We start from the raw sequence: 17451 nt of genomic DNA, 5'->3' as shown, positions 1-17451 counted from the left end.
CTATCGTGAAGCCTGCATTGTCTGGAGTGTTGTTGGGATTCAAGAGGACTTTCTGTGAGAGAATGGCCATGTGAGCAATCCTGCGTGAGAACAAGACTGGTAAGAGCCTCAGCCTGAGCAAGAATGCGATAAGGATGTGACCCTGAATGAGGGGGGAGAAACTCAACGAGACAAACAACCCCTGAAGGGGTTGGGACGGAAGAGGACGTTCCACAAGGCAGGAAGCCTGGCAAGGCTGATGTGGCACTTTTTATCCAATCATAAGAAGGTTTAAAGCGCGGGCTAAGTTAACTGTCCAATCTTGAGGACTTGTACTGCATGTTACTCACGTGTGCGGGAGAACATTATAAAAGGGCTTTCTTAGTTGTAATAAACGGGCATTGCTTGATCACTTTGGTCGTGTGCGTGCTCGGCTCTCCCGCAGAGTGTGAGCTCTTTCAAAGTGAATATTCAAAGTATCAAACCACCTCATTTTCTCAGGGTATATGATGTACCTGCTTTTAAAATATTATTTCTATTAAAGACAAAATAATTCTGAAAAATTACCTCAGTATTCTGAATCTGGAAAATCTAAATCTGTACTACTTCATAACATCAAGCTGGGCCTCTCCTAAAACAGAATTTCTGCATGTGTTACCATTTAGATATCAGGGTGAACTATGTAACAGGACTCTATGCCTGAACTAAGACAGACTTTGGTAGGAAAAAACATACCTCTATAAAGTGGAATAAATCTATTCAGAGTTGACCCTAAAATCCAAAAGGTTTTCCCAAAGTGTTTTAGAAAATTATTTCCATGATCTAGATCCAATTCACTTTATTCAAGCAGAGCAGTGATTCCAACAGAACAGCAAGATCTTTAACATTCCGTAAATTTTAATTAGCAGCTGTATATAAAGTATGAAACAATGCAAAAAGCTACTTCTAACTATATATAACTAACAGATCTAAGCATTACTCTACTTGCTCATACAGCCTCCACAAAATAGCTCCCCAACAGGGGGAAGAAGAGTTTTCAACACCATTTGGCATAGAAGCTTCAAAGCTGTCTATCAGCAAACACACATAGACAGACGCATTCACAAGAGAAGATACAAACTTTACAGGGTAAAGCTGGTAAACATTTCTCAAAATCACTTCAGTTACCATCAGATGTCTACCTGCAGCAATCCAGACAGTGACATAAGCCACTCAAAAAAGGATTTAGCAAGCAGACTGGTTTCTGACTAGACTATGAAGGTGCATCTAGCCTAACTCCACACTGCAGTATGAATGTACCCAGAAAGAAAGAGAATCACTCCTTCCTGCCTCTGAATGATTAATAGGAGGAATGTTGCTATACAGACCCACCCAGTTATCACTGTACAGATGAACCCCAGCTGTTACTCTGAATTGCAGGTAAAAACAATGCTATGAAGGATTCAAAAGTATTGGTGCTGTCAAGAGAAGTAACCCAGAAGTAATCAGCCCCACAGAAGATTGCTGGGATGGAGGTCTGTAGTGTGAAGGACTGATGAAAGTACACACACAAGACACCAGGAGTATTGTACAAGGAAGATGTGCAGACCAAAAAATGTCTAAAAAAAGCATTTAAAGATTACATAGCAGGAATTTAATACATAGTAGGGTTATTGAGTGGAACATGTTACCATCATTAAATAAATTAATCAGTTAAAAATGACAGACAAATGACAGCCAATAAGAAACAAATGACAGACTGTATACAGAACTCATTACATGCTTATTAAGGGGAGAAATAGCTTCGATTCAAGTTTCTGAACTTACTGGTTGTTCTACATTGCTCCAGTGAAGGCATCTGAGTTTCGAGTCCTGTTCTGCAGCTGGGTACTGCTGATCTGAGTTCAGTCCCTGGCAGAAGTCAAAGAACAGACTGGCAGTCTCCTTCAGCCCACAGGTGAGCAGCTGTAGCTGGCACCTTAAATTAGCTGTCCCTGGGGAACAGGGAATATCTGCTTTCATGAATGAGACAAAAGCAGAACCTGGGAGGACACAGCATAGGTCGTCTGTATATCTGCATCAATATTGCATGTTAAGTATCATAATACTCGAAGGAGCTGTTAAAGAAATCTGTGATTTACAAGATCCTTACACCAGGCTGCAGAACAAACTGAAAACTTCAGTGTTTCCACAGAATCCAAACAATGTTGTGACTAAAGACAGAGAATACACCTAAATCCAACTGCAGTGTAAGAAGCTTAAGAATTCAGACAGTAAATCTGTTAAATCCAAAGACACATTTTGTACTTCACACATGACAGCAAACATCTAGCATTATTACTATTTAAAATAAATACCTTCTATAGGTAAATGCTTTTATTTATTTTCATTATAAAAGATGCCCTGAGAAAATTTTTTTCAAGAACATGCATGTACAGCATTGTCCTAGGTTTTATTTTGAGTAAATCATCATTCATATTTTTACATTATAAAAAGTAACCACACACGCATATGCATTCACAGATCAGATCATCTTTATCATACACCAATAAATTTTAAAAACCACATATTTCTGATATCAATATATTTATGCTGCTTCCATTCTGGAATAGAGAAGCTGACAATAGCTTCATAGGCTCTGTCTGAAGTATTGGCATAAATAACTTTTTAAAATAGAATTGCATGTTTTCCACAGACAAATTTTGATAGAAACATTAGCATTAATACAAACAAATGTAGATGACATCACTGAAGCATGATAGCTTGCAATAGCAGCTGATTAAAAACTAGGTTCATCGTTATAAATTATTCAAGTGAAAATACAATCTGAAATACTAAAAATTAAAACAAGTATTTATACAACAAAACTTATGAAATAAAACTTTTTTATATATATCATCTGGAGACATCTGCTTTCAGATTGCTTTGAAACTTACACAGGATTTTATGAACTTAGTACTTGTAAAAACTACCTCTAAATTCACAGCACAATGCTACTGAAGTTTATCTTTTTTCATAGACTTAGCAATGGTTCTGGACTTTGGTCTTAAATTAGGTTTGAAAGTTCTTTAAAATGTGGGATTACTTTTTCATATTCATAACAATTCCTTTATTTCTTGCATAAAACATGGGTGCTAACAATTGCTAAAATTGTAAATAAGCCAATTAAGTAATGGATATGTGCATTCTAAATCTGAGAATTTGATATACAAAGGCATAATTGAAGAAAACAAAATCCTCTCATTAGCTGCAGCAGTTAAGAGCACATAGCTGAAGTTATACTTCTTAACATTTCACTACTACATTAGAATTCTGCAACCATTACATTACTTATCGGAACACATTTTACAGCTTGGGATTTTATTTAAAAGATAGAAAGTTTTAACATTGCAAGATGCACTTCATTCACTCCAGGCATTAGACAGTCCATCTGTTGCTCCCACCTTATGACACCAGAACGTTGCTTCCACCAGTCTCTCATTTCCTTCTTTTTCTGTCAGAAGATCTAAGAGTTTGATTTTCTGTTTTTTCTTCATACAAAAGAAAAAAACACATATCATGTGTTGTTGCTATATTAATAACATAATAAACTGCTATTGCATGCAACGTTAATATAACTCTTCGATGCTGGACTTTAAAAATTACTAGCTGCTCTACCGCGCCCACTGAAGAAGCCAAATGGACACATTCTGAGGGCATTCTTCATAAGAAGGGTGTAGTTCTCCATGAAGTTTCCTACAGAAGGTTATGTAGAGATCCTTCTAAGTGAGATGGTTAAGGTAATACAAACATTTTACTCATGGCTGCAAATAATGCCAGATTTCTCCAGCTTAATCCAGGATAAAATGTGGGGAAAGTGGAGATGGGGAGAGGGAGAAGTTTAAGAGCTCTTTACAGCATTATTTCTAGGTTTGCTGTTGATCATGTCATTTGGGCACTTTCTGCACTTTTCACGCCTTACTTTTTTAATCTTTAAATATACTGTTCTTCATCTTCACAGCTGTAGCTGTCAATGAACAACTGTTTGAAATGGTCAGAGATCTCCAGAACAGGGCTTAACTTTTAGAACTCTGTGGAAATATTTGCATCAATATTTTACAATAGCATTTACAAACGAAGCAAGATATTGTTCTGTTTCACCTTTTTAAAATTGCTGGATACCCACTAGCTTTGTCTTAGAAATGGCACCTAAATCACATGCCAGTCCCACTGGATCTCGAAACTCTTACCAGTTTAAACAGCAAAAGGAAAATGTGCATAGAAGCTTTAAATAACCAACTCAAAGCATAGCAGATTAACGGTAGAATTACTTCATCTTGTGCTCAAGTTTGAAAGCAATTATATCAATGGATGAAAGACACTACTTTAAGATGCTTATGCATATAATTGTTACAACATGGTCACACATCAATGTGGATGTCTTAAAGGTCAGTTGTGGATATCTGATAAAATACTGATATCAATTTATTATTAAGAAATCAATTTCTATGCAATAGTACATCTACTCCCACTTTTTACAGGATGAAAAACCTGTACCCCTCATTCTTGAAATAGGTTTTAATTAGAAGTGAAATAAAATCAGGTACTATCTGTATGTCTATAGGCAAGTTTAAAATTTTAAAATGCTGTCTATAGAGCTAGATATTTTTACTGATGAATCTAAAAACTTCTAGAAAACAGTTTTAACCAATTGCATATTGAAATCAGTCACATTACAGTGATGTACACTTAGGCAAACCAGCAATTATCATCCTAAAACATCCTAATCTCATAAAAATGAAAACATTTTTAAAGATAATAAAATACATAGCAAAATAATAGATCGGACTACTTGATGGAACACAGTGTTTATGAATCATGCCAATTTCTGCACTAGGATGATTCACGATCTAAACTGGCAAATTTTCAACACAAAATTAGAACAGCACGTTTGCTCTGTACACTGACTTAAGTGAGGTCTCTTGTGGGATGAAAACTCAACCAGTGCTCTTTGGGATTGTTTCCTATTCCATAAGGTGCTTAAAGCAGGTATTCATCTCTTTTGTGGTTCCACCATTAAGTCATACAGATGCATCTTTAGCATAATTTTTGCATTTCCTATTGCCTGAGTATTATTTAAGGTCTAGCAAATGACACCGAACCTAATGGTCATTTTGTTGTCACCTGCTTGTAAGCACTGGATCAGGATTTACTGAGGTTTTTTTTTCTTGCATCTACATTATTTTCAAAAAGAGATAATATTTTAATTGACACACACATCTCTGAAATGGGACAAACAAAATGTTTGAAGTCATGAGTATAAGTTCTCCACCAGAGTAGCTTTGGGTTTTGAAAAATTCCTAGAACAACATGAATATATGAAATCAGAAATTCTTCCTCCCTGTAGACTGCACTATATTGTTAAAAGTGAACATATGCCAACATTCAGTAGAGCAGTTTTATAGAAAACATTACACTTAAGCAATTGAAAAATATTCTGTCCAAGTATACATCATTTTGCACTAAGAATCATTAATTATATCTGCTGATATTTTAATTATTAAACAACACATTACTGCCCAATCTTCCATTCTTCACAAACGCACACAATTACTTAGAAAAAGAAACATATTAGAAGTTACCTTATTTATCCTGCAGAGCCAATAAACTAAAAGCTATGACTTATCAGAATTAAGATGGTCATTGAAATGTTTGACCAGCACATATGTAAATTTACATGGTGATATCGTCTAAATATGTACCCACTTTTTTCTCATAAGTTTTCTACCTTAGTGAGTCCACAGATAGTGACACTCATTAATGAGCATCTATTCAATTGCCCCTCTCATTGTATAATTTTCAAATTCTTATCTCAGTAAGAGTCATTTCCATCAACTGCTTATGTATTTGGGTATCAATTCTTTCCATCCTTCTACTTAAGAGAATAACTTTTCCTTGAAACTGACTTTTTTTAAATCTGAAATGCTGGGGTTTCAACCTCAAGCCCTAAATTAAGGTTGACATATGGGTGATTCCCCCAGTTTCCCTTTCAGCTTCCCTCCAGGGTGGGTCCGGCCTTGCAGCCAGAGCCATTGGGCAAAGGAGCCCCAGGTGTCTGCATTAAGTAAACAAAGGTCAGGTGTCCCACTGAGGGAGAAAAGCTGGGACCACTTGCAGGCAGGGGCAGTGTCTGTGTGTGAGGTGGATGCACTGTGCAGAGTTCCCTGTTGGGGAAGGACCTCCTGCCTCCCTGGGACTGGGCTCCAGTCAGGTCTGGCTTTTGTAAATGTGGGCTCTGTAGAGATTCAGTATGTGGCTTCCTTGGTCTTATGTATTTGGTTTGTTGACTTGGTTGTCTCCCGACCCTTCTATGGGAAACTGCATTTCACCATTAAGTCCACCCATTGTTGGTCATGCGGTGTTGTTGTTGTGGTCAGTGGGATTGATGTCAGTTATGTATCATCTGACTTGTTTGTACCCCCAGCACTCACCCATGTACTGAACCTCTTGTATCAAATACAATTTGGTTATTGGTTCATCTTTATGCTGGCTGTGTCCTTTATGCTAGGCCTAATAATTGGCAAAACAGTATCTTAATATGTGTCTATTTAGCACCAGGACTGACTTTCTGAAGAAAAGCAAGATCTGTGGTCAGCAAGGTTATACAGATGAATGCATTTACCACCAACCATTCCTGTTTCTATATCTCCTAATACTTCCTCATAGAGCTGCTCCATTTTCTTATGAAAATAATTAAGTATTGGGCCAGATTACAAAAGAGAAATTGAATGTACAGTGCCTCAGACATTATACCAACTTGAGAGATGTGTTTTCCCATAAGAACATAAAACATTAAAAATTTTATTCAGAACTAAATGTAGGTCATACTAAGCCTGCTCTTAAAAAACTGTTTTTCTTCCCCTAGTATATCCTCTTGGCTTCTGACACTTTGCATTTTAGGGACTTTCTGAACTAGAGAGAGCATCCAGATCATTGTGTTTGATCAGATACCTGCTTTCAAATAGTCTGCTGTTAAGGTATTCACTTGGGAATGGTACACTGAGACTTGAAGCTGAGTCTCTTACATTCCACTTTCCTGCCTGAAGACAAAGGAACAAACCGCTCTGTGTGAGTCTTCTTCTGTTCTTTTTGTATTCAAACAATGATATCAGTTTTATTTTAAATGACAGATAGAAAATTCTTTGAAATTTGGAAAAGCTTCATGTAATGAAAATCTTTGCATCTGCCTTGTGAATATTAATCCATTTATTTTCCACAAATCCTTGTGAGATGGAGGAGTAACTGGTATTTCTACAATGGTTGCTAAAAAAATATTACAACATTTGAACGAATTTTCTGGTTTCAAAGAGAGGGAACAGGGGTATACAGTGATTAAGGTGAAAGCACATGGGGTTTTGAGCACACCTAGTTTTTGAAAGTATGAAGCACTATCATGTTATGTATTCAAGATACATCTACTTTATACATAGCTGAAAATGTCAGCACATCTAATCTAATGAGTTGGAAATCATGCACTTTGAAATAAGTGACCACCTAATGATCACCTATAAAAAGTGTGACATAGGTACTGTGGGTAATATTTAAGAGAAAGCATTAGACTTTGGCAAAGTCAGGGACAGAGAGCAATTTGACTTGGCACCTTAAGGTACTTCTGCTGTGAAACCACTGACTCAACACAAACAGTCCACCTTGATTCACTACTTATCTTCCAACCTCTTCTACAAAGAAAATGCCATTTAAAAAACAATAGGTCGCTACACAAGCTTGATCTCATTCAAGAACAAGTTTATCTTGTACAGTGAAGGGGGTAAAATTGCAATAGAAAAAATCCTATGCACAGCAAGAGACTGTATCATAATATAATGAATACAAGCAGCTGAATGCAAGCTGTTCAGAGATTTCTTTTTACATTTGTTAAACTTCTGAGTGTTTCATTTCACAATTTAGGAACATTATTAACATCTGTGAATAAAATTGGAGCAGTTGCTTTGGTTTGTTTTTTAAAGGAACTTGAAAATACTCTTAGGGAAAAATGAGTTCATACAGATACTTAGTATCTCCTGAGTGGTCCTTTCTGGTGAATTACTATCACTGCTGTTCCCTCTCTATACCTGGCAAGTGAGTGTAAGGTGTTTCCGCTTTCCTATGTGGTGCAGGCTCCATATCTCAGCTCCTTTATCTTTGACCAGCAAATCACAGCCTCACATTCTGGACTCTCCTTTCATTCTTGGTCTCTCATACCTATTCAGACTTCCAAAGCTCAGCTTGCATTGTCCTCTACTTTTCAGCTTCTAGTTCTGTTTTCTATTACACCTAAGTCTACTTTCCCAAGCAACCTCCCTTTCTTGGTATTGCTGGCTCCTTTCCTTTCTCCATTCTGCCTTGGCTAAGAAAGAAAATCTCTGATAGCAAAGAAAAATCTCAGTGTGAGCACCTAAAATTACAGCTAGTCCAATCACAGTAATTTAGAACTACAAGTTATAAAGGGAATCTGCAAGGAATTAGCTGCTTGAGTCTACAGAGAGTTGGCCAAGCAAGTACACATCACAGCAATTTTCTAAGATGGATACACTTTTATTACAGGAGCAAAAAAATTAATCTTTGATTTTGTTCTTGCAAAACAAGAACAGTTTAGGCTGATGTTTAAAAAAAAAAAAGATCAATCTGAGGAAGATGCCTAGCACTGATTTTTTTATATCTATATGGTTAAGGTAAGGCAAAGAAGGCAGCCTTAATAACAAGTAGCATTACCAGTTTATCATAACTCTCATAATTCATCATGAAATTGTTACATAATAATATATAAACATATATAAGCACATTAAAAGAAGGAAAAGGAAAAATTAGATCATCTAATAATACATACATTTTATTTCTCCAACTACAGGAAGCTAAATCACAGTGACTGTAGTTATTATATATCAAATGCACTAACCTTCTCTTTGTCCTATTCCACCCTCCCCATAATGTACCAGCGGAATGCAAACATGCAGCAGAAACAATGTGAAAGACTAATTAAAAGGAAACTCAATCTTAAAAACACTTATAATTGCACACATATTTCTACTCTCCTATTTTAGTATTTCAAAATCTGGATGGAGAAGTATCATCAATATAGGCTTAATTTTATATGGCTCTTTTGAGTTCCCTTTGAAAATGTTACCATAAGCCTGATTTAACCCCTTGGCAACCACTTACATGCTCATCTTTCGGGACTGACTCTCCTTATTTCCATTGTTCTTTTGGTCAGCTGAGTTAAATAAATTGCGAGATGAAGAACTGGAAGGGAAGGCAGAATTCCCACTATTACCTGTAGAATGACTCCGGAATGAATCATCTGAAATAAAGAGTTTCAGTTTAGACAAAGAATTTTGTCTGAAAAAAATACAGAGAGAGTAAACAGAATGAGCTGTTTCTCCTGTGGCAATAGTGGCATATTTCCTAAAGCAATAATCCAGAAATTTAACTTTCTGTAAGGGCAATGGTTTCAACTTAACATTTCTTCAAGTATTTCTATAAAAAAAATGCTAAATAAAAATAATTAGAACACACATTTTGGAGGAGAAGATTAATATATTTAATATGTTAAAATAGTGGGATTTAATTGGCCAGTCTTTAGCTGCTTAAAATTTAACTATTTCATCTAAACTAATTGTCTAGTGTCTATTGGTAGTGAATTGAAAAAGACAGGTTCCTCTAGGAAGAAATTAATTTCATTCTAATCATTAGTCATCCAAACTCTTCAACAACAAATAGAGAGAGGGGCACTCCAGACAGCAGTTTGTCTCCCCTAATTCAACAGAAGTTATACATAATATCCCCTTCCTCACATAAAATGGATGGAGGCAAATTGCAAATCCAACCTTTTTATGACATCCAAAATGCCAGTCAAGAAATGCCAAACTCATTTTACTATTTTACTGCTTTTAAATGTAACTTTAAACAAACGTGTAACAAAAAAAAAAATAAATCTGAAAAACAGACTAACTAGACTAGCACTTAAGTGCTCAAATACGTTGGATATCTATTATTCTACATTCTTTAGGAGAATGATATCCTACAGTATGCCTGTTTAATGGGGCCCAGATATTCATCACCCGCATGAACTGATGTAAAATACAATAACCTACTTACCACTGAAGGATAACAGACAACTCTTTCCCATTCCTGATACTGAAGATGTATATCCTGTAGCAGAGCTTTTACTTAAAAACAAAACAAAACAAACAACCCAACAAAACCAAATTGCTTATTACAGAAAAGTATACTTAGTCATTGTATCATCCTTCTGTTTAATAATATTAGAGGTTATTTCTGAGTTTATATGAAAAAATTAAATGAGAAAGTTATGCTGTAATTTCTTTAAGAAATATACAAATTTAGATTTAGCCGTTCATATTGAAAAATACTTTTAATATGTCATTAAAGGTGACATGTATTAACTTAAAAGGAATTCATAAAAATTTTTAGGCCTCAGCATGCCTTAAAATGGTATTTCTTCCCTCAGTTCAAAACTGTGTACATTAATCAATTAAAAAGAAAGCTGAAAATTTAGGTCACAATTCAGTGAGCAGATCACTGCTTTCAAAGATTCACGTGCATTTATTTTCATAACAGTAGTCTATAAAGGTAAACAATGAAGATAATGAAGATAATAAAGATACTTAGGACACTTGTCTATGTTGCTGTATTTTGGATGTAGTGCTTGAGTACTGAAAGACTGGCTTCGAACCAACTTGGATTTTTTGTCTTCTTTGCCTAAAATTATAAGTAGAAAAATTTTTAACATGGATATCATTGCATTTCCTCAGTAACTAAGAACACTTTTAGACTTTTAACACTGTCAACCTGTGCTAGCTGAAGGAACTGATTTAAGTACTCCAGTAACAATAAATAAACCTCATGCCACCTATTTATATACTGAAGAATAAAATAAAACTAAAAAATATAGAAAACACATTCAGATCTAGGAGTAGAATTTTTTCCTGTGTGCAGTAGGTGAAACTTTGGCCCGTAAATGCCAACAGCAGCTTTACTGGGTTTTATCCTGCTGATGTGCGATCAAAGCGTTCTAGAAGAGTCTTTAAAGGGTTCTTACCTGCTGATGTACCAGAAGAGCTTCCAGGAACAGAGAGTGTGATACTTTTTGTCAACACTGATGATGTTTTACTGTCTCTACCTAAAAAAAAGTCCAGTATAAATACTTATCTCTTAAAGCTTAACTTTAAATAAAGAAAGAGGACATAACATACCACAGTCCTGGGGTAGATAGTAGCATTATCTAATCTAGTGCTACTAACACTTCAGAAATAACACAGACAAGCACTTCTATTACATACCAAAATAATCAGAAATACCAGAGAACTAAAACTGCCATGCATTTTATTAATAAAGCCACAAATCTTTCAATATAATGAGGCCAGTTTTCCCAAGTATCTTTAGAAATACATAGAAAAAAGTTTTATTGCCACTTTATAGAACTCTGTTATTTACTATATAAAGTGTCTATTTTCTGCTCCTTTCTCCTCTATCTTTGTAGAAGAGTAATGCATGCACAGCGTGTACACCAATAAACAAACTTACGCTTCTTTTCAAACATTTTATCATTAACATTTGCAGATCTTCCTTCATTTTGCTGCTTCTCTTTCTCTAATTGTTCCTAAAAAAATGAATAATTTTTGTAGGTATTACTCATAAATAAATAAATAAATAGTGTTTCAACTGGGGATTGCTTCCAAATCACCAAAACAGTTAATTTCTACTCTCTCCTGCTATTAGCACAACCCCTACTGAAGACCCTGGGAACCAATTAAATAGTACAGAATGAAAACAGAGTACATATCCTATATAAAAATCACACCAAAAAATGTTGACTTTAATTATGAAGGGACCTCAGAGTTGAAGTTCGCTTTTATAACATTATTAAAATTAAGACTGGCTTTTTTAAATTAAAAAGATACAGAAATTGGTAGCTGACAATGTAAACTTTTTGTGCTACACAGATACTCTAATAATAGAACTGGCAATATTTTCAATTCAGATATACAATTCAGTGAAAATGTTTTCTTGAAATGGTGGTGATACATGCTCAAACTTTTTAAAGGTCTAAAATTAACATCTACAGCTGATAAACCTTTACACAAAACAAACCCAAGTATTACAATCGTTCAAGTTTAAGGAATTTATTTGCCTTCCTGCAGTATTACCTAGCCTTAGAATACATTTTGAGAGCATCTCCACAGACAGAAAGCAGTGTTAACCCAGCTACACCAATAATTTCAGAAGTCAATACTTGCTTCAGGATTCTTGGTGAATAGCTATCACTCCAACTTTAAAAAGTTATGTAATATTAGCTTATTTTCTGTACTATGTTAATAATAAAAAGTATCAAGTGAACATTAATTGTTCTACTCTATCTTCTCATTTCACTCTAATTACTACCCAGGTTAACGAAAAAAGAGGTAATTAATTCAGGTCAAGGTTGCTGGAATATAGTTTCTACTAAGTCAGTTACTAAAATTAAGGAAACATATTAACATATTCAATATTAAAATGTGTAGCAGTCAGATATGTTTAACTGGGTTCAATGGCTCCTCATCTATTTGGGACTGTGACATGTCACAATTTACTTGTGTACATCTCCAGCTCCTCAAAAGCATGCCTCTCCCAGACAATGCTTAACGAGACCTTTGTGATACAGAAGGTATGCCCATATCAATGGGACATAGAAAAATACAGCTGCTCTCCTAAAGTCTAGCTGTAGAAACAGGGTACAAATTAATGTTATCGTAAAATACATGATAACACAGAGTGCACAGGAGGTTATTTTACCACAGCCCCAAATGTTTTCACTACGAAAACATTCATCTACCTGAAAAACACTAAAGCTAAGTTCAAGTCTTTGAATATGTGTATGCAGGTCCTGAGAACAAAGCTTGAACTGCTGGTTCCAGCTAACGGGAGGTGGCAGGAAGTACATCAGACAGGTGAAATCGAATCATCATCAGCTGCCCAAGAGAAGGCCTGCAGTACCTACTGACATCAGTGGGCCACAAACCCCCATAGCAGGGGGGTTGGAATGAGATGATCTTTAAGGTCCCTTCCAACCCAAATCATGTGATGCTATAAATAGGCTTTGTAGCAATCCCAAAGAGGAAAAAGTGGCATTTTTTGGACAGTCTTGGATCTGTTCTGATTCACTACAGGGGATGTAAATTACAAGTCAGAGGAACCATGCTAATTAAATTTGACCTCTTCTAAATCCTATCAGCTTCTTAGCTTCTCCAACCTCAGGCTGGAGAGGAGGCAGCAGAATGGAGAACTGCAGTAATCTAATCTAGGCTTTGTGAAGATGTATTAGGCTATGTAGTGAAGCACCTGCTGCAGGTTTTGCTTACAGCCATGACTGAAGATAGTTTTATAAGCTGGAAAAGCATTCTGCAGACTTCTTACAAATCCTAAGTAACTTGTAGCTCCTTTTGCTCTGTACAACCTGCACTAAGTCTCCCTCCTGCCAGGCTGCAGATATCAATGGCATTTCTCTCTCTCTCTCCCCCCTTCTCTCTCTTTTTGTCTAACAGGAAAGCTTGTAACAAACAGAGCCTCCCTCAGCTTCCTCAGCACAAAAGAAGTTATGACATTAATTTCTTTGCTACGGAAGCTGTATGTGAATTCTGAGGTGTTTCATTATTCAACTTACTATGTTATACGTGACTGACAAATTGCTAAACTCCCTCAAAAAGATTTCATAAGGGTGTGCTGAAGGGCTTGGATTTTAGAACTACAGAGGCATCAAGCATGAGTATATTTCAAGAACTTCCAGTTTGCCTTTCTAATTGATACAGCAGAATTTAGGTGGTAAATAAAAGGAAATTTTATGTTACTTTGAAGGACTTAACCCTATTGTAAAGTGTAAATTTACACACAAATTATGAACGTACCAGGTGTCTCATAATATGCATTCCCCTACCTTAAAATTATTGCCTCATTAATATTTAGCTACAAGCTATTAAAAAAATGACAGACTGTACTGATAAAATACACCATTTCCAAATATATTTTGGAAAAATATACCATGTTCCAATATATCAGACAGATTGTACTGATAAAATATACCATTTCCAAAAGGAGATGTTCTTGTCTCTCTTTTTCTTGATCCAATATATCATTTTCGTAAAATCTTTTCTGAAACTTCAAAATAAAATCAATAAAAATAAAAAATCACTACATGAAAATGGGAATTAAAAGTGCTTGGTAAGTATTAAAGTTATTAAGTACTTACAGCATCTACAGAGATCTCCATTCTGTCCAATTCTAACACTGTCTATAAAGAAAATCAAAATGTTATTTATCATTACTCAACAGCATGACACTTTTAACTAAAAAACTACCCAGATAAGAAGCTTAGAATAGTGGTATTCAAAATTAAATATGCCTTTTCTTCCTGCTTGCATTTTTGTGCTACAAATGCAGTTAAAAACTATGAGTATTCTCAGAGCCTTGCTGAAACGCACAATGAAGGACTAGTGGAACTCAAAATACACTTAAGGAAAGCACAGAAGTATGAAGGCTGGAGCATGGACGTAGGAACCAAGACTGAAAAGAACAATTGAGCAATCTGTGAATAATCCAGGATGGTCCACACAGGTTTTCACCCATTCTCTCCTGCAGACTGGCCCTATACAGAAGCCACCTACTTTAGTTACTTCACTTCATGACTTCTTTGAGACTAAGTATGGGCATCCCTTAAAGATGTACTTTTTCATGAATATTCACATTACAACGACATTTGTAACATTTCAAAATCCTTCAAATCCTTTACCTGTATATTGTAAAATATATAGACTAACAAGATGTCTCTACCTCAAAGTCTATCATTTTTACTACAGTCAATCTTTAATACTATCTTTAGTCATCTATTTTTTCACAATGGTCATCGAGCCAAAATCCTGAACTCCAATCACTAGAAAATATATGCAATATAAGTAACCAAGGAAACAACAACCTTCTTAGATTTGACAGAACGCACTATACTACATCTTCTCTTAATTGTTCAAAATTACATAATAGACAACAGAATTGTTTAGTCTCCTGTCTTACATTAAGAGAATCAACAGAAAGCATAACTGATCATCTTAACTTTCACTGATAACCCCAAGACAAAATTCTGCTGGAAAAGAAAAATGCTTACTCTTTTTACAATAGTCAGGACATCTTTGTCTTTCTCTTGACACAAAAGCTTCCTTATACATAATTCCAGCTGCTGAAGTAAATGTTTATCAGTGGGAATCTTCAGAGTAGATTTAACTTTTGGCAACAAATAGCACAGCTTCATTCTACAAAATAAAAGTAAATATTCAACTTTTGATGCAGATATCTAATGATCATTATTAATTTTTTAATTGTATGCTAGCATTTGATATAAAATAATTAAGTTAGTAGGTCTTATTTATCAGAAATAATTACTGCTGATGTGTTGTTTCCAGATATATTGTAGCATTTTCAAAAGCTTCTCCATAGATCAGGACTACAGTCCTGTACCTGAAAGTCAATAAAAATTTCTTTGGTTTTGGTTTGGGGTTTTTTTTTAACCTAAAAAGAGAAGCTCTAAATTTTCAAAATTATCTACACACCTAACTCTATCTGGTACCTAAATACCCTGGAAATCTGGTCCATCAGTACAAAGGAGCCTAAGTCTCATCAAAAATCATGTGACTGCAGTTCCATACAACTGCAAGGATGGTGTATCAGATAGACTAAAAGGACTGAACTGTTTACTGGCTCCTAAAAGAAGAAAGCCCTTCTTCCCCCTACCCCATCTCCCTCTTTCTGTCTGGAGGCTCTCCCTGCTTGTGCTGTCTCTGTACCAGCTGGACCTTTCATCAGCTCAGCCAGCCCAACCCCCAACTGATTAACATAGCAGAAAACCAACTTACTTGAGAGGGGGAGGGCAGAAAAAAGTAGATAGTTTTCTGATGACTCAGTGAGTCAGCCTATCCAAAGGTCCAATAAGCACTCCTCAAGGTAATGGAAAGGGTGAACAGTGCGGTTAGGAATCAGGATGAAAGAAAAGTAGTAACAGGGTAGGATGCTTTCAGAACTGTGAGCTGCTCTATTGACTGAGGATGCAATTTTAAACACAGTATGAATTTGTACTCTTTTCTGGGTGAAAAAACTGCCTGGATGGCTGGGCCCAAAGAGTGGTGGTGAATGGAGTTACGTGCAGTTGATGGCCAGTCACCAGTGGTGTTCCTCATGGCTCGGTACTGGGGCCACTTCTCTTTAATATCTTTATCAATGACCTGGATGAGGGGATCGAGTGCACCCTCAGTATGTCTGAAGATGACACCAAGGTGGGCAGGAGTGTTGATCTGTTTGAGGGTAGGGAGGCTCTACAGAGGGATTGGGACAGGCTGGATTGATGAGCCAAGGTCAATTGTATGAGGTTCAACAAGGCTCTGTGCTGGGTCCTGCACCTAGGTTACAACAACCCCATGCAACACTACAGGCTTGGAGAAGAGTGCCTGGAAAGGTGCCAGGTGGAAAAGGACCTGGCGGTGCTGGTCAACAGCTGGCTGAATATGAGCCAGCAGTGTGCCAGGTGGCCAAGAAGGCCAATAGCATCCTGACTTGTGTCAGGAATGGTGTGTCCAGCAGGACTAGGGAACTGATTGTGCCCCTGTACTTGGCACTGGTGATGTTGAACCTTGAATACTGTGTTCAGTTTTGGGCCCCTCACTACAGGAAAGACACTGAGGTTCTGGAGCACGTCCAGAAGGGCAACGAAGCTGGTGAAGGATCTAGAGCACAAGTCTTGTGAGGAGCAGCTGAGGGAACTGGGGTTGTTTAGCCTGGAGAAAAGGAGGCTCATGGGAGACCTTATCACTCTCTAACAACTACCTAAAAGAGGTTGTAGCAACGTGGGTGTTGGTCTCCCAAGCAACATATGATAGGACGAGAGGAAACATCCTCAAGATGTGCCAGGGAGGTTTTGACTCAGTATTAGGAAAAATTTCTTCACCGAAGGGGCTATTAAGCATTGGAACAAGCTGCCCAGGGAAGTGGTTGAGTCACCATCCCTGGAGGTATTTAAAAGACACATAGGTGTGTCACTTAGGGACATGGTTTAGTGGTGGACTTGGCAGTTAACAGTTGGACTCAATGATCTTTTCCAACCTAAATAATTCTGTGATTCTATAATAATTGATTTGCCTTAATTCTTAGATATTGTTTCTAAACTGGTTATATATAAAAAAAATGTTTATTCCTTTTTATATCATTAACACCAAAATACTCCACAGATTAAATAAAAAATATTTCACACATTTAAGAAAATAAAAATTACTGAATTTGATCGGACTGTAATAGTGTGTAATAGTGAATAGTTTTAATCTATAGCGACAGATTAAAAAAACATCACGAACAATACATGGTAATATTCTCTGCTGTTCTCAGATTCCACTGGCTTGTGAGAGAGACAATCCTGTGCCTGAA

General features: G+C 36.3%; 1 protein-coding gene across 3 annotated transcripts in view; it reads right to left on the bottom strand.

Annotated features, from left to right (window-relative positions):
* Positions 1-838: 838 nt before the first annotated feature.
* PPP4R4 (protein phosphatase 4 regulatory subunit 4) overlaps positions 839-17451 on the bottom strand; it is a 75125-nt gene continuing 58512 nt past the window's right edge. For 2 of the 3 annotated variants that reach the window (XM_074908592.1, XM_074908594.1), the window contains 9 exons: positions 15149-15293; positions 14240-14281; positions 14074-14148; positions 11542-11617; positions 11057-11137; positions 10623-10716; positions 10093-10163; positions 9157-9295; positions 839-3488 (listed from right to left, as the gene is read on the bottom strand). In XM_074908592.1, the coding sequence (XP_074764693.1) occupies positions 3464-3488; positions 9157-9295; positions 10093-10163; positions 10623-10716; positions 11057-11137; positions 11542-11617; positions 14074-14148; positions 14240-14281; positions 15149-15293 (748 nt within the window). In that variant the 3' untranslated portion in view covers positions 839-3463. The remainder of the gene's footprint in view (positions 3489-9156; positions 9296-10092; positions 10164-10622; positions 10717-11056; positions 11138-11541; positions 11618-14073; positions 14149-14239; positions 14282-15148; positions 15294-17451) is intronic. The other variant, XM_074908593.1, reaches the window with a different exon arrangement.

Source organism: Athene noctua, chromosome 6 (assembly GCF_965140245.1).
Source record: "Athene noctua chromosome 6, bAthNoc1.hap1.1, whole genome shotgun sequence".
Lineage (NCBI taxonomy): Eukaryota > Metazoa > Chordata > Aves > Strigiformes > Strigidae > Athene > Athene noctua.
This window is presented reverse-complemented; position numbering and strand designations above follow the sequence as displayed.